At 42.5% G+C, this 24671-nt stretch overlaps 1 protein-coding gene across 5 annotated transcripts in view; it reads left to right on the top strand.

Moving 5' to 3' along the window:
- Positions 1 to 6082: 6082 nt before the first annotated feature.
- HECTD4 (HECT domain E3 ubiquitin protein ligase 4) overlaps positions 6083 to 24671 on the top strand; it is a 193138-nt gene continuing 174549 nt past the window's right edge. For all 5 annotated transcript variants that reach the window (XM_043557648.1, XM_043557646.1, XM_043557647.1 and 2 more), the window contains exon 1: positions 6083 to 6455. In XM_043557648.1, the coding sequence (XP_043413583.1) occupies positions 6279 to 6455 (177 nt within the window). In that variant the 5' untranslated portion in view covers positions 6083 to 6278. The remainder of the gene's footprint in view (positions 6456 to 24671) is intronic.

Here is a 24671-nt window from a genome sequence, read left to right as displayed (position 1 = left end):
CTGAGCTGAAGTCGGCTGCCTAACCAACTGAGCCCCCCAGGAGCCCCCCAACTTAGTGATTTTTAACTCATTAGAACCTTCGATGTGAATTTTTACGGGAAAGAAACTTGCTGACACAAAAGTAACTTCCAGGGCACAAGCTTGAATTATACTAAAATTGTGGGGAATAAAAACCCCCACCGGTGTGACTCTGGAATCCTAATGCTGCTTCAGACCGAATTCCTTCGTAACAAGGATATTGAAGAGAAAATACCCTTATGCTCATCAGACACAACCATTTTCAAGTTACTAGGTGCATATCTAGTTCCTATGGATGTATGTAAATTTCTACATACATCTGATTTTCTTCGTAGAATACTATTTCATGAATATTTTATATTGCTGTCAAAACTTCAAATTTATTCTTTTCAATGGCTGCATACTATTTTATTTTAAATGTACATTATTATCTCACTTCTTAGATTTTACACATGCTATTCTGAAGGCTTGGAAAACTCTACTGCTACGTTTCCCCTGACTACAGTCCTCACTTTTGGTCAGTTTTTGAGCCTCCACATTAATGACATTTGGGGGTTGCATGCAAATGTCAACATGAAGGGGAGAACTGTTCTGTGCATTCTAGAATGTTTAGCCGCATCTCTGGCCTCTATTTACTAGATGTCAGTAGCATTCAACCCCTTCATGATGAAAAAACTCATCCAGGCATTGCCAAATGTCCCCAGTAGGCAAAAATCACGTAGGTTCTCCACGGTTGAGAACCACTGCTTTAGATCTCCTGCTGGCCCCCAAGTCTCACCCCAAATATGACTCAGGTGTCTCTGCTCTATGTGCTCCACTCCCCCCCTCACAGATAGGACTTCTTGCACTCAGGGAATACTGAATTAATGAAAACATAGAGTGCTTGCTTTTCCTTTCGTGAAAACTCTACGATTGTGTCTTTTGCTCACTTTTCCTTTGTGTGTGTGTGTGGGGGGGTACCATTTCTTCCTCTAAATTTTTTCAGCAGGGGAGATTTTTGCAAATTGGCAAGTCAGATTTTTTTTTTTTAATGCTTATTTCTGAGACAGAGAGACGGAGCATGAGTGGGGGAGGGGCAGAGAGAGAGGGAGACACCGAATCCGAAGCAGGCTCCAGGCCCCGTGTCAGCACAGAGCCTGATGCGGGGCTCGAACTCACACACCGTGAGATCATGACCTGAGCCAAAATTGGACGCTCAGCCGACTGAGCCACCCAGGCGCCCCGGCAAGTCAGATTTTTAAATTCCGGCGCAGCAAGGCCTCTGGTGCCCACAGGGGGGCGCGAGAGGACACAGCAACTTTCAGAGCTCCAAGGTGCTTGATTTTTACCAATGAGAGCTGCACCCAATGCTGCCTCATCTTTGGGCTTTTCATCAACGTGGAGGCTGGTCCCTTAGCGATGGTAATTCAAAGGAGCGCCAAGGAGAATTTCTCCCTCTCCGTTTTCAAATACATCTTTCATCCGATTTCCTTTCCCTGCCGCTTCATAGACCCACCCCTGATCCGAAATAATCTTCCTTGAATTAAAAAAAAAAAAAAAAAAAAAAAAAGGAAAAAGAAAAAAAGAACAAGATCTACCAGATCATTTGGAAAAAAAAAGATTTTAAGTAGGTGTATGTTTCCTCTTTGAGACTGTGATTAGTGAGATGGAAATAATCAATCTCCCCCACAGTTTCTGTCAGTGTGTGTGTCTATTTAGCAGATGTGTGCATGTGTTTTTTCCCTTGGTGCTTTGAAAAACCTTAAAAATTAACATGGATGCTTTGTTTAAAGCTATTTCAAGCTTTATTAAGGCTTTTCAAGGACCACTTATCTTCACTCCACACTCGCATTTTGTGAGCCCAGTAAGGATTACAGGCTCATTTTAGACAGTCAGCTGGTACAGAAAAGCCAGCAGAAGGGAGAGATATTGCAAAATCCCAGAGGGGCCCCAGCTTGAGCTGAGGCCAGTGAACATCACGTCAGCAGCTGGGGCAGCAGGGAGATGGTCTTCATCAACAAGCTTGCTCTCTCTTGGGGAGATGCTTCCCAAGAGAAATTGAGGTCCAACCTACCAACACTATTTTTCCTGCTTTCTCATGCTGCTTGTTTGCTTCCAACTTAGGGTTGCCCAGTCAACACCTTCTCTTTTCTTCCCATCTTGATACCTCAACCTCATTTTTGAATGGAAGAGTGGAAAGGACAATTCCAAAGAAAAGAAATCATAAACCATAAACCTTTTTTTCTATGAACCTATGAATGGATGTTTCCTGTGTGCATAGGTGTGTGTGTGTGTGTGTGTGTGTGTGTGTGTGTGTGTGTGTGTGTTGTCTTGACTAAATTTGGATTCTCTGCACCCGGGCTTCCAGCATAGAGTTCTTTTGACCGGGGACTTTCTTTGTCTTTCTGACCATTCTAGAAATTCCCAGTAAATGGTCTTTTTCCAGAGGGGGTTCTATAAATATTAATTCATCAGCTGCCTCATCATGGTACGGTGGCAGGCATGCAGTCCTATGACTAATTAATTACTGTTGCTAAAATATTAAATAACTATTCATTATGCAGTCTAAAGACTTTCAGCCCTGGGTATGTGCTGTTTTCATTAATTAGGGTGAAGGACAATAGTTTCTGGGCATCTTGACTCCTGATCTTGAAATATAAAAATAAGAGCAGGAGAATGTTTCTCTGAGCTACACCGATAGTTATTTAGATTCTAAAACCCGAGCATTTAAAAAATTGTGATGGTTGGCATTAGGTTGGGAAGTTGTAAGCAAAAGAAAAGAAGTGCTTTCTTTACAGCCAAAATAAGGAAGCTGGGATCGTAGAATGAGACAGACCTGGGTTCACATCTGAACTTTGATAGTCATTGGTTGTCAGACATTGAGCAAAGTATCCAGTGGAGATTTGGTGTCCCAACTGGAAGAGAGGACAATAATACTCCCTCTCTCCTGGGGTTGTTGTGAAATGTTATTTTATTCCATTGGCCTGTTTCATTGTTTTCATGGCACTGATCTGCTCTGAACTGCTGGACTTCGTATTTCTTTGCTCCTTGTCTGTCTCCCTCACTAGATTGTCGTCTTCCTTGAGAGAAGACTTTTCTGCCTTAGCACAATGTCTGTTATACAGCAGGAGTCAAGAAATATTTGTTGAAAAAATAAGAGAAGCATAGCCATCTTTCTGTGGAATATCTTTGACATACGTTATTAGAACTGTCCAGCTCTCTGAGAGCAGGGAGTCCATTTTTCCTGTATTATTTCAGGGATTCAGATATAGCTCCATTCTATATGCTTCCCAGGATTTGACATCTACTAGAGGCTCAACAAATGCTTGTGGAATAAGCAACATAAAATTGAAATTTAACATTATAAGAGGCATGAGATTGTTAACAGTGCCATGAATAAGAATTATTTGTTTAGGAGGGAGGCAGTGCAGGATGGAGCCTGCTATAGGTTCAAATCTTGATTCTGCCAATTCCTAGGCAGGTGCAAGTCACTTAATTCTGAGCTTCAGTTCTTGTACAATGGGCTGTTCATGAATCATCTGAAGGGTGTTATGGTGGATAAATGAATAGAAGTATTCTGATTCCTAGGTGTTCAATAGCTTTTCTTTAATTTTTTTTTTTTTTTTTTTTGCTTTTCTCAAATGTAATACACGCTCTAGGAAGAAAACTGGGAAAACATTCCAAAGCACAAACCATAGGTCCCCCAGTCAGTGCATTGCTGAAATTTACCCATATGTCATCAGGTATGATATCCTCCAGTCTTTTATTCTGTATCTACAGTCACACATGCTGTGTCATTTTTAAAATGCAATTGTAGGGGCACCTAGGTGGCTCAGTTAAGTGGCCGACTTTGGCTCAGGTCATGATCTCCTGGTTCATGAGTTTGAGCCCTGCATCAAGCTCTGTGCTGACAGCTCAGAGCCTGGAGCCTGCTTTAGATTCTGTCTCCCTTTTTCTCTGCCCCTCCCCCACTTGCACTCTGTCCCTCTCTCTCAAAAATAAATTAAAAAAATTTTTTTAAAAATGCAATGGTACATAGACATAGTTAAATTCCAAATTTTCCTTACTATTTTAGCCTGATTTTTTCCATTTAGCAATACATTGTAAACATTCACTTGCATTAATATTTTTCACAAACATTATTCTGAATGGCTTCATAATATTTCATCTTATGGATATACCATTATTATGGTTAACCATTTCCATATTGGTGGATGTTTAGACTGGTTATAATTTTTTTCTCTTATAAACAGTACAGACCTGTCCATCCCTGTGTGTGCATCCTTGACAATGGGTCTGATTATTTCCTTGGAACAACTTCCTCATAGCTGAATTGCTGGATCAAAGGGAATGCACCTTAATGTCCTTGTGATTCATTTGCTTATTTATTCTTTATGAAAACTACTTTTCAGAGCAGTTTTAGGTTCACAGCAAAATCGAGAGGAAGGGACAGAGATTTTCCACATACTCCCTGCCTCCACACATGCATAGCTTCCTTTATCTTCAATATCCCCCACCAGATGGTACATTTGTTGCAAGTGAGGAACCCACACTGACACATTATCATTCCCAAAGTCCATAGTTTCCATTATGGCTTGCTCTTGGTGGTGTACATTCCATGCATTTGGACAAATGAACAATGACATGTATCCATCATTTCGGTATCAAAGTATTTTCACTGCCTTAAAAATCCTCCACACTCTGCCTATTCATCCGCACCCCAAAACCTCGGCAACCACTGATCTTTTTACTGTCTCCACAGTTCTGCCTTTTCCAGAATGTCCTATGGTTGGAATCACATACTATGTCACCTTTTCGGATTGGCTTCTTTCACTTAGTAATATGCCTTGAAGTCTCCTCCATGTCTTTTCGCGGCTTGATGGTCATTTCTTTTTAGCTCTGAATGATATCCCACTGCCTGGATGCTACTGAAGAGCATCCTGGTTACTTCCAAGTTTGGGAAATTATGAATAAAGCTGCTAGAAACATCTGTGGATGTTTTTTTTTGTGGACATACATTTTCAAGTTCTGTGATACCAATGAGTGCTTTTTTTTTTAATTGTAAAAAAAATACAAAGATGACATTCACCTCAACCATTACTCTCTGCATGGCAACTCATGTTAACAATTTGGTATGTGTTCTTCCATACATTTTTCTCTACACACATAGTTCTTTCCTAAAATGGGCCTGCGTGCTTATTTTTAAGGTGCATGTCAATCAGTGTTAAATACTGATGGAATATAACAATAGTTTCAACTCCCACTAGGGAACACTTATGCAGTGCCAGACTTGGGGCACCAAGCATTGTGACCAGTGCTTTATTTACATTAGTTTTTTTTTTTTTTGAATGTTTATTTATTTTGAGAGAGAGAAAGAGAGGGAGAGAGAGAGCGCAGGCCGGGGAGGGGCAGAGAGATAGAAGGAGACACAGAATCTGAAACAGGCTCCAAGCAGTCAGCACAGAGTTCAAGGCTGGGATCGAACCCGCCAACCGGGAGATCATGATCAGAGCCAAAGTTGGCGGCTTAACCGACTGAGCCAGTTAGGCACCTCTATTTTCATCAGGTTTTGAGTGCTTATTGTTTCCTAGACATTTTAGTAACTATGAAGTACCTACTGTGAGGCTCTCCCAAGTGCTTGTGAACAAGCGTGCACCGTGCCGGATTTGTGCACGTATCTCATTGAAATGTGAAAGCAGCAGGGAGTGAACCGCTATGTTCTGCCCAGGCTGGGGGCTCTGGCCACTGCAAGGGGTGCACACCTGAGTAGGCAGAGGAGGGGAGGCGGCGGCTTCTCCCGGTGGACAGCAGACCCAGGGCGCCCCCAAACGGCTAGGGGTAGAGGAGGCGGGGAAGGTCAGTCGGAGGGCAACACCGAGCCAGAGGCGAAGCACCGGTCCTGCAGACCTGCGAGCCCCTGGCGGCCCGGAGTGGGCGGGGCCAGGCGGGTGGGCGGAGCCTGTATTGTCCGCTCCGCAGGGCATGCCGGGAGCCCCGCCCCCAACATGGCGTCTCACTGACAGTTGGCTGCCGAGCGGCAGAGGCGGGTCCTGCTCCTCAGGGCGGCGGCGGTGGCGGCGGGGCTGGGGTCTCCGGGGCCGGGGGTGGGGGGGATGGCGGATCGGACCGCCTAGGGCGGAGCTGCACAGGCGAGGCGGCGAGCGGGGCGCTGCAGGCGGGCGCGGCGGCTGCTGCTATGGACTGGTGATCTCGGCGGCTCCTGCTCGCATCTCTCCCGGGCCGGGCGGCTGCTCCTCACCGCCAAGCCCTCACCCGGGGCCATGGGCTCATCGGCGGCCGCGGCGGCTGCGGCGGCGGCGGCCGCGGACTCGGCGCAGTGGCTCTCGGTGAAGGAGGAGACCATCTTCCTGCACGACGGGCTGATCCGGGTCACCGACCTGGCCGAGCTGCCCAGCGAGATCCTCGGGGCCCCGGAGGCCGCCGACACCGACCTGGAGGTGAGCGAGGCTGCTCCCCGGCCTCGGCCAGCACATTAGCCCACCCGCCCCGCATCCCCGGCATCGGGGCCGTCGTCACGCCTCTGCCTCACCCCGACCCCGAGGTCCCCCGAAGGCTGCCCCCGGCAGGTGTGGGCGCGGGGCGGACAGGTGGGGGGCCGCGGCCGCAGGTCCGCAGCCCGCCCGCCTCCCTGCCGCCTCGGGGCCTCAAGCCCGCCGGGGACTGCGTTTGTGGTTTCATTGGGAACCTTCCGACACCCGGCATTTTATTAGACTGTCACCCGGCACGGCCTTCACGCTCTGGAGGAGCCACCGGCGCCTCCCCGGCTCGCTCGCTCCCCTCCCCCACGGACCCCCCGGACTCACTTCCAGGGCACACCCAGGTTGCTTAGCTCTGGGGACATTTTAATTTTAACGCTGTACACCTCGCCCTTTTTCATTCCCAGTTCTGTGTGGATTTTTTTTCTCCCGGGGGAGGTTGGTGGCAGCTGTCGGTCCGTGATGGGCAATCCAGCAACTTGTCTGTGCCGTGCCTCGGATTGACACGGGGCCTTTGTCAGGGAAGCGGGCGGTGTGGACAGCGAGGGTGATGCTTCAGGGGCCCTACGTTGCGCTCTCCGCAAAGGGTCACGGGCGCTTTAGGCCTCAAGGCCTTTTTTTTTTTTTTTTTTTTTTTTGGTGAGCTCGAGGGTCGCCGAGAAGCCGAGGCTTACGGGCCGTGGCAGGTGCAAAAGCAAATCTCCGCAATTGTGATGTCGGGTTTGGGGGCAGAAGGAAACCAAATATGCTCGGTTGATGAGAACTTTCCACCGACTTCACTTGGTTTCGTGTTTGCCCAGAGGTGAGAATACTGGCTGTTATCGTTTCATCGAGGCCAGCCGATGCTGACGCTGCACCCCCTCCACTTTGTGGGATGATATTTTGATGTGTAGGTAGCACCGGGGGGTTCATGAAATTCTTAGTGTCGCAAGGAGGACTTTCTGGGGTAGGGCGCGTAGGGCGCGGGGAGGATGGCCTTGTCTTCTGGCTAAAAACGGAATGTGAGGAATCTTTTGTGTTTTGCGGTTTTGCATGCACTTTGGCTTGCAGCACAAGGAACGTTTATAGAAATGGATTAAAACCCATTACTGTGTGTTTCTGGAAACGGTAGCGATCAGATCGCGTTGGCCAAGACGCTTGGGCGTGCTTGAGATGCGAGTGCGTTCCCCTGTGTTTTGTGTCTGGATTTGAGCTGGAGCCTGCAGCATTCCCATTGTGAACTCTTAATTGACTTCTTGGCCACCGAAAAGGGAAGATAACAAGTTGGTAGGGAATTCCTAACATGGAATCGTAGTTTTATTATGTCTCATTTGGGCCTATTCTAGAAAAAGGAAGCGTCTGAGTGTCTTATGGGCTTGAAAACTCAAAGGGCATTATGCTATGATGGTGGAATCTTTTTATTTAATTGACTTTGTTGTATCTGAAATGTGGGAAGTGGATGCTCTTTGTTCCTTAGAGACTAAGTTCACAGATCCCACAATTTTATACGTAATGTAGTTTATTTATTTTCAGTATTAAGAAGGTAGGAGTAGTTAAAAATACCTGAGCTATTAAGTTGGCTTTCCTAAGATGTTTACTGCATAAATGTATTGAGTATTTGTCAGCTGTTTCCACAGAAGAATGATCTTCAAGAAAGAACCTCTCTGGCTTGGTGAATTTTACAACACTCTTAAAGAAAATGTAGGTTCTGACCTCTCAGAAACCAGTATGTGTATGGGTGATAAATATTTATGACTGTCAGTGGTGAAGAACTTTTTTCATTTCTTTCCACGTTATACGGGCTATATAGTATCAGTAGAAATGGATAGCTAAGAATGTTTTTGTGGCTATTAGATTTGTGTTTGTGTGGGCGTACTTGCATTTAGTTATTTAATGACAATCCTAAGCGTATCCTGTGTGTCAAACATCATCTTATTAAGTTCCCCAAAGGATCCTGGTAGTTAAATACTGTTACCCGTTGTAACAACTATAAATGTTACACCCACCGCACAGATGAGGCAAGTAAACGCAGAGTGTGTATGTGACTTGCTCAACATCCCCCACGCGGAGCCAGGACATTAACCCAGGTCTGTTGGTCTCCAACACATCTGCTTCTTATCATAATGTTCTGCTGTTTATCCATGCAATAGGATACTCATATTTGTAATTATTTAAAATTTCGTCACTGGCTAAAGATAGAGTAGTGAACAGTTATCTTTAGTCCCTTTCTAGTAATGTGTTCTTTTTCATATTTGAGGAAGGTTAGAAGTTCATCACCTTTTTAAAACTGACTTTTGAAATGCTGCCACCCCTGCGAAGTCTTCCAAGCCTCTCCTTGCAGTGGACACCTGGCTAACCAGTGGCCATATTTCCACAGGGTTTTCTAGTGACATAGAGTTCTTCAGGTGACAGTTTCAGATCATGACAAATTTGGATTAAGCTGACAAATTTATGGGGAGCCTGGGTGGCTCAGTCAGTTGAGCGTCTGACTTTGGATTTTGGTGCAGGTCGTGATCTCCCAGGTTGTGAGATCAAGCCCCTTGTTGGGCTCTGTGTGGACATCACTGAGCCTGCTTGGGATTCTCTGGTTCCCCCCGCGCCCCACCACCTTTCTTCTCAGAAATAATTAAAAAAACAAACATTTAAGCCAACAAATTTATGATTGGCAAACTTAACGCATACGTGTGCAGTAACTACAGTAGAGTCTCAGAACCTTGCAACAAGAAGGGACCTTGGAGATAAGTGCTTCCCTCATTTTAGAGAGAAGTTATCTGAGATCAGGAGAGGCTATGACTTGGTAGTGAAGCTAGTTATGGCAGGACAGACGTGTAGATCTTGGCTTTCCTGCCTTTGAATTCCACTGTTCTTTTCACTGTGTAAGTGCTGCTCAAAGTTAAATGTCAATTTCAAAAAAGAACCCATGCTACGAAGTAGATCAACATTGACTTAGCATTTTAATTTAAGCAAGAGCACAACATTTGAATTAAAATTTCTTCCTAGTTAATTCTAAACAGAAGTTTAGAATTTTTTTTTTTAAGTTTTTTGTTTTTTGTTTTTTTTTTTGGTAATCTCTACACCCAAGGGCAGGTTTGAACTCATGACCCTGAGATCAATGCTCTTCCAACTGAGCCCGCCAGGCCCCCCAGCATTTATTTTTGAAATCAATAAATAGGGTGTAATCAACACATTTCTTCTTGGAAGTATTTGTAGAATTCAGCAGTGGGTGGGGCCCACTGTCCTGGGTGTTGAGGACACAGCAGAGGATAAAATAAAATCTTTGTCTTTAAAAAACTTTTATTTTAGTGGGAGGATATAGACAATAACCAGTAATCAAACACATATTATGTATATGTAATATGTCAAATGATGAGTGGTGTGGAGACAAGTATAGGTGGGTAGGAGGAATGGGGAGGAATAGGGAGGAATGGGGGGAAGGGCTCCGTTTCATGTAGGATGGGCAGGACAGGAAAGCACAAGATGGCATTTGAGCAGAGACCTGAAGGAGGAGAGAGTGAGTGTACCATATGGCTCCTGGGGAAAGTACATCCTAGACAGAGGACAGCAGGAGCCAAGTCCCTCAGAGGGAAGCACCCTCAGCATCCGTAGTTTGGTGCTCTGAGCCCAGGAAGCCAAGGGGAAGAGGAGAGTGATAGGAGATGGAGAGCTTGGGATGCAGATCGAGTAGGGCTGGTAGATGAGGACTTTGAATCCACTGCCGTGTATTAGAAATGCAGAGTGAGGTTTCTTTGGGGTGTTTAAAATAGCTACCTGTGTTTATTTTAATTTTATGTTGTTGGCAGAAAGTGAAAGCATGTAGGAAATAATTTTTTTAAGTGTGAAATAAATATAAATTGAAGAAATTCTTAAGAACTTAAAAATGACAACTCAAATATTGCATTTTGCATTACGTTTCATAGAACGCTAGTCTTTTTGTTTTTTTAAGGGCATTTGCAAGAAAAAAAGCAACAGCTTATTTGTGGAAGTTCCAAAAGATTTCTGCTTCCTATCTCATTTTCCTTATAAACTCCAGCGGGGGCAGGCATTGCGTATATGGATGTTGACAGGGAAGCTAATTGACTGTCCCAAATTGGCCAAGATATTAAGCCCCAGTGGAGCTTAATTTTGAACTCAGGCATTTTGGTTAGTGTTCTGGATTTTTCATTCTGTTTATAAGGACCCACCCCATACCTCCATACTCACACCAATTCAGAAGACTTGAACATGAATGTTCAGGGCAACTTTATTTGTGCTTGCCCAAAACTGGAAAAAAACAATCTAAACATCCACCAAAAGGTGAATGGATAAACAAGTGCGATTTATACTGAGTGGAAGAAGCTAGACGAACAGGAATTCATCTTGTAAGATTCCACTTATATGAAATTCTAGAAAATGCAGACTCATTTATAGTGACAGGAAGCAGGTCAGTGGTTGCCTGGGGATGAAGGTGGGTTGAAAGGGATGGGAAAAGGGGTTATAAAAGAGCACGAGGAAACTTTGGGGTGATGGATGTGCTCCCTGTTTTGATTATGGTAATGGATTTATGGTTGTATATATACATAGGTCAAAACTCATCAAAGTGTACATTTTAATTGTATGCAGTTTACTGTATGCCTGTTTGATCTCACTAAAACAAACAAACAAACAAACAAACAAACTCCACACAAGCCCAGTATGCTTTACTGATACTATCTAGGAAATGAACCAAGGCTCAGGAGGATTTTTTGTTTGTTGTTTTACTAAGTAAGGGAGGAGTTGATCATCTGGAATAAGTTAAGGCTTTCTTTTTTTTTTTTTTTTTTTAATGTTTGTTTATTTTTGAGAGAGACAGAGAGTGAGCAGGGGAGTAGCAGAGAGAGAGGGAGACACAGAATCAGAAGCAGGTTCTAGTCTCAGCTGTCAGCACAGATCCTGACATGGGGCTCGAACCCACAAACCATGAGATCATGACCTGAGCCAAAGTCAAGACACTCAACTGACTGAGCCACCCAGATGCCCTGGAATAAGTTAAGGCTTGGAATGCTTAGGATACACTCACATGAAACCTTTGCGATGATAATTTAGATTTATAAATGTTGATGTCTTCTCCTAGGAAGATACCACCAGCCTTTTTATCTTTTGGTCAGAATGCTTTGGAAGGGGCTTATGTACTTTTATAGAATTCCAAATTCTCAATTGGGAAGAGTTAATGAATAAGTGAATAAAACTACCTTTGCTCACCAGTAGAATTAATTACCATGTAATTAATGAGCACTGAAAGAAGAGGGGCGCCCAGTCGGTTAAGTGTCCAACTTCAGCTCAGGTCATGATCTCACGGCTTGTGAGTTGAAGCCCTGCACAGAGCCTGCTTCAGATCCTCTGTCTGCTTCTCTCTATGCCCCTCCCTGCCCCCAAATAAATAAACTTAAAAAAAAAAAAAAAAAAGAAAGAAAGAAAGAAATGAGCACTGGAAGAAGAGCTGGTGAGCTTGGACAAATGGCTCAAGCAGCTCACAGGTTTGGCTGGTTAGCTATAAAGTTAGAATGAGGTACCTGAGGACTGTGGGAGGCAGAATTACCTAGAGGTCAAAGTCAGGTTTGAAGAGTCAGACTGGGACTGAAGTTCCAGCTCTGCCCCTTACCGGCTGTGTGACTTTGGGCAAATGCCACGCCTTTAGTAATCCCTGGTTTCTTCTTCCACTGCAACTTCTCTGTCATCATTGTCCCCACCTCTACTTACCACCCTGACCACAGTGTCAGCATGTTGTGTGCCAGGCTCTGTGCCAAGCACTTGACACCCATGATCTCATTCAGCACTCACAAAAACCTTCTAAGGTTGTTACTATTGTTACCCTTACTTTACAAATGAGGAGACAGTGGCACAGAAATGAAGTAGCTTGACAAAGGTCATACAGTGAGTAGCAAAGCTGGTCTGAGTCTAGCCCAGGGTCCAGGCTTTAAAATCATGTTTAACCGTCTCATCATCTGTAAGAGGAGAGCAATAACAGGGTTAACGTAAGGACCAGATAAGGAGGGATGTGCTTATTTATATACTTACAGTGTATGAACTGCCTTTATAAGGTGCTACATTGTTGGGAAGTTATTGCATATTGAGTCAGCTGAGCATTGTATATGAAAGCAAAACTGTGCCTTCAACAGGATTTTATTTTCTTGTAGTGGATAGTGGAGATGGTAGGGTTTTTGTGTGTGTATGATCCCTCTGGAATTTTCTTCCTTCCCAATTGTTTGCAGTATGGCTAGACAGATGAGATAACATTTCAGTTTTCCTCCAATTGTATGTCTGAGCTCTTGCTAAATAAATCAGTTTTGATTATTATCTGTCTTCTTGGCTTCCATATTGACTGTCACAAAATGCCACCTGTTGGCCAGGGCTACTGGGTGGATTGTCATGCACCTGTTCTTTCCCAAGTAATAAGTTACCTGTGGCGATAATTATGAAAGGCATGTCAAGTCCCGAAAGGGCCCCGTGCTTTCTCCTCCCTCCCCTTTTTCCATCTTGTTTTACAACGGTACTTGTGGGATGAACACAAGGAGTGAGGTCTGCTTCCTAAGATGTTTAGTCAATAGTTCTAGACAAATGTAAATAACAGCAGGTGATCAACTATGGGACAAATGCATAGTTACTTCAAAAGGAGAGAAGACTGGATATTATATAACTGCTACTTTGATCTTGAATTTTTTAACACAATTTATGTATCCATCAAACAATCTTTTTAATTTAAATTTAAATTAAGAATTTTTTTCAATTAAAAAAATTTAAAATGGAGGTGCCTGGGTGGCTCAGTCGGTTAAGCATCTGACTCTTTTTTTGTTTTTTAAAAAAAAAAATTTTTTTTTCTCAGAAAGTGGTAGTTTCTTTTTTTTTTTTTTTAATGTTTTTTTTTTTTTTATTTTTGGGACAGAGAGAGACAGAGTGCAAGTGGGGGAGGGGCAGAGAGAGAGGGAGACACAGAATCTGAAACAGGCTCCAGGCTCTCTGAGCTGTCAGCACAGAGCCCGACGAAGGGCTCGAACCCACGAACTGTGAGATCATGACCTGAACCGAAGTCGGACACTTAACCGACTGAGCCACCCAGGCGCCCCCCTCCCCCCAAATTTTTTTTTTACATTTTATTTATTTTGGAGAAAGAGAGAGAGACAGAGCACAAGTGGGGGAGGGGCAGAGAGAGTGAGAGGGAGACACAGAGTCTGAAGCAGGCTCCAGGCTCCCAGTTGTCAGCCCAGAGCCCCACCTGGGGCTCGAACTCACAAACCATGAGATCATGACCTTAGCCGAAGTCAGATGCTTAACGGACTGAGGCGCCCAGGTGCCCTATCTTTTTTTTTTTTTAATGTTTATTTATTTTTGAGAGAGAGAGACAGAGCATCAGTGGGGGAGGGGGAGAGAGAGAGGGAGACACAGAATCTGAAGCAGGCTCCAGGCTCTGAGCTGTCAGCACAGAACCCGACGCGGGGCTCAAACCCATGAACTGCAAGATCATGACCTGAGCTGAAGTCAGAAGCTTAACCGACTGCACCACCCGGGCACTCCAAGCATCTGACTCTTGATTTCAGCTCAGGTCATGATCTCATGGTCGTGAGATTGAGCCCTGAGTTGGGCTCTGCACTGAGTGTGGACCCTGCTTGGGATTCTCTCTCTCCTCTCTCTCTCTGCCCTCTCTCAAAATAAATAAACATTAAAAATTTATTATTATTATTATTTGTTTATTAAAAAAATTTTAATGTTTATTTATTTTGAGAATAATTATCTCATGATAATTATCATTGAGAGACAGAGACAGAGCATGAGCAGGGGAGGGGCAGAGAGAGAGGGAGACACAGAATCCGAAGCAGGCTCCAGGCTCCGAGCTGTCAGCACAGAGCCCGACGCGGGGCTCGAACTCCCAAACGGTGAGATCGTGACCTGAGCCGAAGTCGGACGCTTAACCGACTGAGCCACTCAGACGCCCCCTCCCCAAAATTTTTTAAATGAATACATGAATACATCCTCATAAAAAGTAGAAACACAGGGGTGCCTGGTGGCTTAGTCAGTTAAGCATTCAACTTTTTAAAACCTTTTGGTAACATTTATTTATTATTACCATTTTTTAAATGTTTATTTATAATTAAGAGACAGAGAGAGACAGAGCATGGGAGGGGCAGAGAGAGGGGGAGACACAGAATCCAAAGCAGGCCCCAGGCTCTGAGGTGTCAGCGCAGAGCCTCACGTGGGGATCGAACCCACGAACCGTGAGATCATGACCTGAAGTGAAGTCAGTCACTTACCTGACTAAGCCACCCATGTGCCCCTCGTTTTGTAACTTTTTAAACTAAATGGTATGTTTTAACCTTCCTATATCTCTCTCTATAGATCTACCACATTTTTTTTTTTTTTACCGCGTTTTTCTTTTTTTTAAGTGCTGCTTGGGACTCCCGAAATACTGGTTTATTTAGCCATTCCCCAATTGATGGGTGTATTAGCTTCCTGTTGCTATACTAACAAATCATCGCAAACTTAGTGGCTTAAAACAACACAAATTTATTCTTACATTTACTCTTACGTTTCTGGAAACCGGAAGTCCAGAATGAGTCTCACCGGGTTCAAGTCCGCTGTGGGTACGTCTAGTTCCTTCTGCGGGTTCTAGGGGAGAATCTGTTCCCTGGCCTTGACCACAACTTCTAGTGGCTCCTTCCTCCGTCTTCAGAGTGTGTCAGTCTGGTCTCTGGCCTGTCATCACAGGTCTTGTTTAATGGGCTCCTCCAGCATCCCTTTTGTAAGGACCTTTGGAGTCCCCTTCCCCCCCAGATAATCCAGGGTAATCTCTCCATCTCAAGATCCTTAATTTAATCACATTTGCAGAATCTCTTTTGCCGTCCAACATCACGTTTACGGGTTCTGGGGATTAGGACTTAAATATCTCGGTAGGGAGCATTATTCAGGTTACCACAATGGGTATTTTGGTTGTTTTCAGTTTTTCACTATGAAAATTGGTCCTTCAGTACCTAGCTCGCATGTCTGTTGTGCACATGTTGGAATATTTCTCTCGAGTGGCTCCTGAGAAGTAGAATTGCTGGGTCATAGGTGACCATTTTAAGTTTTATTTATTTATCTTTTTAATTTTTTTTTTTAACGTTTATTTATTTTTGAGGCAGGGAGAGACAGCATGAATGGGGGAGGGTCTGAGAGAGAGGGAGACACAGAATCCGAAACAGGCTCCAGGCTCTGAGCTGTCAGCACAGAGCCCGACGCGGGGCTCGAACTCACGGACCGCGAGATCGTGACCTGAGCCGAAGTCGGATGCTTAACCCACTGAGCCACCCAGGCGACCCTTTTTTAAGTTTTAAGAGATATTGCCAAATTGCTTTCCAAAGTGACTGTTTTAGTTTATACTCCTGAGTGACAGTGTTTGTTAGGACCCCTTTTCCTTACACCCTCATAGAGATTATTCTAGAACTCATGGATTTGCTTGATTTTTATTATTTGCTTAAGCCAATGGCTTTTGCTCTGTAAGAGGAAGCCAGTAGATGTAATTGGGTACCTGGGAATGCATGCTGAACCATGGTCAGCTGAAAGAAGCCAGAGTATTCTGTTAGTGCTGCCTCGCTGTTATCCCTTCGCTTCAGAGGACCTCTCTTGTGGCTTGGTCTTCCTTGTCTTCTGACATCCACTCATTTTGGTCAGTAATCCAGTTAGTCAGACCATGTGCATATTTAAGCAGGACAGAGCAACTTCTTATTTTGATGATCTGGGGATGCTGCCAGAGGCCAGCATTGCCAGGGAGCTCCCTGCTCTGGGAAGAGACACCTTGGCCCCTGAAGTGTGTTCTTAGTGCATGGTAGTTGTTAGGTAGACTGTTTCGACTCAGATTGTCTTAAACTTTTCTTTTATGTGCAGCTACTTCTCTCTCCTTTTCTTTTTTTTAAACTGTATGAAAAGGGGCTCCTGGGTGGCTCAGTCGGTTGTGTCCGACTTCGGCTCAGGTCATGATCTCATGGCTCACGGGTTTGAGCCCCATATCGGGCTCTGTGCTGACAGCTCAGAGCCTGGAGCCTGCTTCGGATTCTGTGTCTCCCTCTCTCTCTGCCCTTCCCCTGCTTGGATTGTCTGTCTCTCTCTCTCTCAAAAATAAATAAATGTTAAAAAATTTAAAAACAAATAAACTATGAAAAATACTTGATATTAACTTTTAATTTAATTTCATTAATTGATTGTATTTTTATGTTGTGCAAAACTTTTTTGCTTGTAAAGAAGTAAAAAATGAGTGTTGTAAACAGAGAAACATCCATATGTGTAAAAGAGAAAAGAAGTATCCTTTGATTGTACCATCCAGAAATAGTCATATTAATTAATTTTTTACTATTTCCTTCAGTTCACATTTTTATATATAAACAAAATTGAGATTATATACTATACACAGTTTTGTATCCTTTAATCACTTATTGGGAGCAGTTTTGTCAAATTAGACTTAAAAGCATACATTTTTTCTGTGTATTTACTTTTTACTGAATTTGTTAATGTTACAGAGTTCTTGCACTCCCAAACTGTGGCTGAGAATTTAGAGAAAGAAATGATACATGGACAGCCTCACCCACCCATCATATAGTATATTAAAACTTGATTCATGTACATTTTTATAATTTCAAAATAAAAACATAATTTTTGGGGGGCGCCTGTGTGGCTCAGTTGGTTGAGCATCCGACTTCGGCTCAGGTCATGATCTCACGGTTCGTGGGTTTGAGCCCCACGTCGGGCTCTGTGCTGACAGCTCAGAGCCTGGAGCCTGCTTCGGATTCTGTGTCTCCCTCTCTCTGTGCCCCGTCCCCGCTCATACTCTGTCTCTCTCTCCCTCAAGAATAAATAAAACATTAAAAAAAAAATTTAAAAACATAATTTTTTTAGGGGCACCTGGGTGGCTCAGTTGGTTAAGTGTCCAACTTCAGCTCAGGTCATGATCTCATGGTTTGTGAGTTCAAGCCTTGCATCGCGGAACCTGACTGGGACTCTCATTCTCTCCCTCTCTCTCTCAAAATAAATAAATAAACTTAAAAATAAAAACTTTATTTATTTATTTATTGTTATTTTTTAAAGTAATCTCTACACCCAACGTGGGGCTTGAACACATGATCCTGAGATCAAGAGTTGAATGTTCTACCAACTGAGCTAGCCAGGTGCTGCCTAAAGACATAATTTTTAATGCTACATAGTAATTTATAAGCATAATTTTTAGTGGCTACATAGTAATTTATTGATGTACTATAGTTGTCTTGTACCTTACTGCTTTCTCCTCACATCTGCTATTTTTTTTTTAAGTTTATTTATTTATTTATTTATTTAATCTCTACACCTATTGTGGGGCTTGAACTCACGACCCTGATCAAGAGTGATCAAGAGTCACATGTTCTTCCAGCTGAGCCAGCCAGGCTCCCCACATCTGTTATTAAAAAAAAATTTTTTTTTAATGTTTATTTTTATTTTATTTATTTATTTTTAAAATTTTAAAATGTTTTATTTATTTCTGAGAGACAGAGAGAGAGAGAGAGAGAGACAGAATATGAGCGGGGGAGAGGCAGAGAGAAAGGGAGACATCCCAGGAAGCAGGCTCCAGGTTCTGAACTGTTACCACAGAGCCCAACGTGGGGCTTGAACCTGTGAACCACGAGATCATGACCTGAGCCAAAGTCGGACGCTTAACCGACTGAGCCACCCAGTTGCCCCTAATGTTTATTTATTTTTGAGAGAGAGAGAGACAGACAGACAGAGCACGAGTGGGGAAGGGACAGAGAGAGGGAGACACAGAATTGGAAGTAGGCCCTAGGCTCTAAGCTGTCAGCACAGAGCCCAGTGCGGGACTTGCACCCACGAACTGCGAGATCATGACCAGAGCCGAAGTCGGAGGCTTAATCAACTGAGCCACCCAGGAGCCCCAGCCACATCTGTTATTTTAAAGATAATTCCAGGGGCACTAGACTGGCTCAGTTGGCTAAGTGTCTGACTCTTCATTTCAGCTCAGTTCATGGTTTCATGGTTTGTGAGATGGAGCCTCACCTTGGATAATTCCAGCTTATAGGAGGCCAAATTTTTTTTAGTGTTTATTGTTATCTGTTTGGTAAAGTTTGGTAAATTATACATTTGTAGTAATTATTAGTGTGTTTCTGCGATCCATGACTACAGGCAGTTTATAATTTAAGGGGATTTTTATAGTGCTGTATGATTCCTCTCCCGATAATGTTGAATGTTTCTGTGGAGCTTTGAGTTTATAAAGTGCTATTAAGAATAATTGTAGAATAATTGTGTTCCATGATGGGACACTTGGGGTGGACACGCTTGAATCCCTCGTGTTTCTACTGAAACCTGCGGTTGGCTGAATTACTAGGTCATAGCACAGTTTGTAGCAATTTTAGATTAACAACAAGGAGATGCGTAATTTGCAAACCATTTTATGCAAATTGTAGGTTTAGTAATGCTGATAACTACAGATGCATCATTCAAGTAGTGGTTTTACACCAACAAAATATTAACGTTTAGCGTGTATTTGTAATGGATCTTTCCTGTGTTTGCTATGTTGGCTTTGTGCTTTGTAGTTTGCATTACTGATTTCAAAAGAGCAAAGACTAGGGCCGCCTGGGTGGCGCAGTCGGTTAAGCGTCCGACTTCAGCCAGGTCACGATCTCGCGGTCCGTGAGTTCGAGCCCCGCGTCAGGCTCTGGGCTGATGGCTCAGAGCCTGGAGCCTGTTTCCGATTCTGTGTCTCCGTCTCTCTCTGCCCCTCCCCCGTTCATGCTCTGTCTCTCTCTGTCCCAAAAATAAATAAACGTTGAAAAAAAAATTTAAAAATAAATAAATAAATAAATAAATAAGAGCAAAGACTAATATAACAGATGTAACCATTTACAGGACAGAATAGAAAATCTGGACGTCCTATCTCTGACATGGTTGCTTTTCTTACTGTTGAAGTAAAATAATTAAGAATGTTAAAGGAAAAGCTGTGTCAACATATTTTCATCGAAACAGTGGTAGATAATAGAAGAAATGAAGTATTCTTGATTCTGATTCCTTTGTGATTATCTAGTTGCGGTGTAGCTCAACAACAACTACTGGTTTATTTAATGGAGAAAGGAGCAAATGATGAAAAGTAAAAATACATATGGGGGACTTTGGAGGAAGCATTTTTGGATGAGCTTATAATAAAAAAAAAAAGTTTTGCTTTCCCTCAGGGGTTCTGAACCTGAAAATAGAATCCGGGCACCATCTATAAGAGTGCAGGGGGTCTGTTAAGTAGGATGGAGAAAACTGTATCTTTATTTACTCATACCTAAGGTGAAATTCAGCATTCTCTTCAAATATGAATGTAGTCAACGAACCCCAGTGGTACTGATAGAACCTGTAACTTTGTACAACGAACACAAATCATAGCTATTTTCATATCATATTATAGATGTTGAACATATCTTGAAATATTGTTTATGCTCACCATCACTTAGAAATTATGGTAAATTGGGGTTCCTGGGTGGCTCATTCAGTTAAAACATCGGACTGTTGATTTCAGCTCAGGTCAGAATCTCACTGTTCGTGAGTTTGAGCCCCACGTCGGGCTCTGCACTGGGCCTGGAGTCTGCTTAAAATTCTCTCTCTCTCTCTCTCTCTCTCTCTCTCCCTCTCTCCCTCTCCCTCCTTCCCTCCCTCTGCCTCTCTCCTGCTCACCTGTGCATGGTCTCTCTCTCTCTCTCTCTCTCTTTCTCTCTGTCTCTCAGAATAAATAAATAAATAAATAAATAGAAATTAAAAAAAATGCTAATATTAGATTTTGGTGTTCAGTGTACTAAGAATGAAGTTCCTGTACTGATAGCACAAATAAAGCATTTTGGTAACTGTATTTCAGTATGCTGTAACTGGCACTTCTAACACCATGTATTTTATTTTACATATTTGCAAATGTTATCTGAGACGGGACCACAGGCTTCACTGAAAGCAAGTGGTGAAGGGCCCTGAGATAGCCTCTCTTGCTCCCAGCATCTCTCCTGTTGTAGTTCAAGTTTGCTGAAGACAAGCATAGTTTTGCAATTTTCTGAAATAAAAGGACCACATTTTTGACAGTCTTTAGTATTTTTTTGGTAGAAAATGTTATCCTACAAATTTTTCTATTACTTACTGTCTGCAAGCTATTAACTACTAGTAGTTCTCTTGGATAATCTGATTTTTGTCCATTTGCCCAACACGTGTCATTAAGGAAGCTGTTTTTTAAGAAAGTAACATATCTGCTAAAAAAACGACAAGAAATTCTTTTGAAATAGAACAGGTTTTTTTCTCACCAGATATTTTGGGTTTTTTCCCCTCGTCTGGGGAGAACGTTTGTCGGCTGAAGTTATGTGAATAAAAATTCTTAAATAAAACTCATTAATATGTCTTATATCAGGATCTTACACTGCTAGTAAAGAACTATTTTTTTAAAAGTGTATTTATCTATTTGGGGTGCGGAGGGGTAGGGAGAGGGAGGGGGCAGAGAGAGAGAGAGAGAGAGAGAGAGAGAGAATCCCAAGCAGGCTCTGTGCTCCCACTCACAAATCGGATCCTGAGATCGTGACCTGAGCTGAGATCAAGAGTTGGATGCTTAACCGACTGAGCCACCCAGGTGCCCCCTCTTTTTATGTTTTTAAATATAACTACTGGAAAATATTAAATTCCACTTATGTCTAACCTATTTCTATCGGACAGTACTTCTTTATACAGAGGTCAGCAAACTATGGCCATACCTTAGGGTCACATCCAGCGGTCTCTTTTTTTGTTTCATTTTTAAAAAATATTTATTTATTTTGAGAGAGAGCATGAGCAGGGGAGGGGCAGAGAGAGAAGGAGAGAGAGAATTCTAAGCAGGCTCTTCACTGTCAGTGCAGAGCCCAATGAAGGGCTCAGTCCTGCCAATCGTGAGATGGTGACCTGAGCCAAAATCAAGAGTCAGACACTCAACCGACGGAACCACCCAAGTACTCCAGTAGTCTGTTTTTATAAATAAAGCTTTATTGAGACAAAACCAGTTCATTAGTTTACATATGGTCTGTCTTCATGCCACCGTGCAGAGTTGAATGGTTGTGACAGAGACCTTATGACCAGCAAGCCTTCTGGGGATTTTCATTTATACGCTTTTCATTTCATCCTTTCAGTGGTTCTGTGAAGCAGTAGAGGAGATATCATTTTAGGAAAAAAAGGCTTTGAGAAGCCAAGTCATTTGTCCAAGGTCATGCAATTAGGTAGTGCTAGGGTTAGGAATCTAGTTCTGTGTGATTTTCTACTCTACCTCTGCTATTTAGGTAGCACTTGAGTTTGATAACGTGTTATCTCTGAGACAGTAGTTAATGGCTATTATTTTAAATAAGAGCTACACAGCCAGGTCTACAGGCTGCCAGAGTAATCTTCCTAAAGCACAGTTACATTGACTTTTTGCCCAGACCGTCTATGGCTTCCAATTTCCTGCAACTAAAGTAGTAATTCAAGGTAGCTATGATTTGGTTCCATTCTACCTTTCCAACCTTTTATCTCATTACTCTCTATCTCCCCAGGAACCATATATTTCACAAGCTCACTTTCTATATTCTCTCCTACACAGTCTTGGCTTATGAGGTCCCGTCGCTCTGGGAAACCCCAACTCCAACTTTTAGAACCCTACTCTATTCTTCAAGATGCAGATCAAATGCCACTCCTCCACGAAACTTTCATGGTGCCTACAGTTAGAAGCTGTCACCCTCTCTCTGTATTTCTGTAACACTGCCTTATAAAGTCATGTCTTTGTTTGCTTGATCTCCCTTACTACATTATAATCTCTTGGAGGGCAGCTACTTCATAGAATACATCATGGTGTACCTACTAATATAGTTCAAACATTAGATGTGGATTGAACTGAATGCTAGAAAGGGTATTTAGAACAAATTTGAAAGGGTGAGATTTAATAATACCATGTGTTGAGGATACAGGTTAATGGAGAATAAGAATAAGTAATTGTTTTTGATGAACTAAAATAGTGTAGGTAAGACTTTAGGAATTTTAATTGCAGTTATGCTTTGCAATTTATTTTTTGTTCATTTGTTTTTTTATGCTTTGCACTTGAGATACGAAGAATGTTGTTAATGCTGGAATAGGGATAAGCAACATGGAGTTAAAACCTTTGAATTTGTATACAGCCTAACAAATTTTGCATACAGAATAATGAATTCCTGAGGGATTTTTGAAAACAGCTACATTAGATAGAGTTAATTGAAAATACCTTGTTTTGATCATCATTCTAAAAATCTTATGAATTTGAATGAATATTTGTTTAACTTAGTTGTTTTATGGTTAGGTAGTGAACTTGAGCACTATTTGTTTTTAAGATCTTATTTTTAAGTGACTTCTGCAACCCAACATGGGGCTTGAACTCACAACCCCGAGATCAAGAGTTGTATACTCTACCCACCAAGCCAGCCGGGCGCCCTGAACTTGAGCATTATTATATTTATTTTGAACATTTCCATGTAGAGATTTTTTTCTCCAGGGATTCCAGTGAACTATGTCCATTTACCAGCTTTTATTGAATGACAGTGCTTGAAGACTGGAACTGTTACAAAGTTATTTTATGTAATTTAGTAAAATCTAGTTACTGATTAGCATAATAAGGCTGTTAGGCATAATTTATTTAAAACATTATAAAGCAATCTATAGGGGTGCCTGGATGGTCAGTTGGTTGAGCGTTGACTTTGACACAGGTCATGATCTCACAGTTCTTGAGTTCGAGCCCTGCATCAGGCTCTACCCTAGCAGCACAGAGCCCATTCAGATCCTCTGTCCCCCTTTCTCTCTGCCCCTTCCCTGCTGGTTCTCTCTCTCTTTCTCTCAAAATAAATAAATAAACTTTAAAAAAATTATAAAGTACTTTAAAAATTTTTAATTAAAATGTTAGAATTTTAGAAAATTTCAGGACATCTGCCTGACTCATTTGGTAGAGCATGCCACTTGATCTCAGGGTTGTGAGTTCAAGCCCTACATTGGATGTAGAGATTACTTAAAAATGAAATCTTTTAACAAAGAATTTTAGAAAATTTGCGAGACATAAGAACACAAAGAAGAAAATAAAATCACTTGTATTACTACCACCTACAGATAAGTATAGTTCATATTTTCCTCCAGACATTTTTGTATGCATGTACCCTTACAGACATCTTCTAGGCATTTAGTTTCATTGTGTATACATTTCGTGCCTTGTCCTTTTTACTTAACCTTGATGTTATTTGGGGGACATTTCTCCATTCTCAATATGGTTGAGAATATAGTTTTTAATACCTGCATAGAATTAAAGTCTGCATGGCATTTCATTATATGAATGTGCCACGATTTATTTGTCCAATCCTCTCTTTGGGTAGTTAGTCAATTCTGTTGAAAAGTTTTAAAAGTTAGAGAAATAGCCTTTATAAATAGTAGACTCTTCTCTTTCAAGTAGGCCACACATATATAACCATCTAGGGTTATTTGCCATAAGTCAGAATGTGAGCCTTCAGAACTGTGCTCTAACTGTATACAATGACAGCAGTGTTTGTTCATTTTTATATGCATAAAGTTCATATTTCCTGTCATGTAATAGAATGCATAAATTATATGTGTGGTCTGTGGTTTCAAGGGGTGCTTTTTAATTAAAACTTTTAGGAGAGCAACACATGGTTCAAGATTTCAAAGGTTGAAAAGGAGATTCAGGGAGTGCCTGGGTGGCTCAGTCAGCTAAGTGCTGGGTAAGGGACCAACTCTTGATTTTGGCTCAGGTCATGATCTCATGGTTTATGGGATTAAGCCCTGTGTCAGGTGTGCTGAGCACAGAGCCTACTTAGCATGTGTGTTCTCTCTCTTTCTCTCTCTCTCTCTGCCTCTCTCTCTCTCTCACATACACACACACTTAAATTTTTAAAAATTAAGAAAAAAAAAAGAAAGAAAATAAATTCAGGGAAAGGTCTTCCTAGCTTTGTCTCCTCAGCAGCAGCCAGGGTAGTGAGCTGGTCTGTGTCCCTCAGAGGTGTCCAAGCAGATGCACAGCAGATCCGCCTCTGACCTCAACTTCTGCTGTGTCCCCTTCTTCCCTTCATTCTGCTGCAGCCACCGTGGCCTTCTGGTGTTTGTCATGAATCAGGCTGGCAGGGCCCAAAGGATCCCTGCCTCAGGGCCTTTGTTTGTCTCCCTGGACAGAATAAGCCTCCATAAGGCAACAGT

Source organism: Prionailurus bengalensis, chromosome D3, assembly GCF_016509475.1.
Source record: "Prionailurus bengalensis isolate Pbe53 chromosome D3, Fcat_Pben_1.1_paternal_pri, whole genome shotgun sequence".
NCBI classification, from domain to species: Eukaryota; Metazoa; Chordata; class Mammalia; order Carnivora; family Felidae; genus Prionailurus; species Prionailurus bengalensis.
The sequence above is the reverse complement of the archived record's forward strand: the minus strand, read 5'-3'. Positions and strand labels throughout refer to the sequence as shown.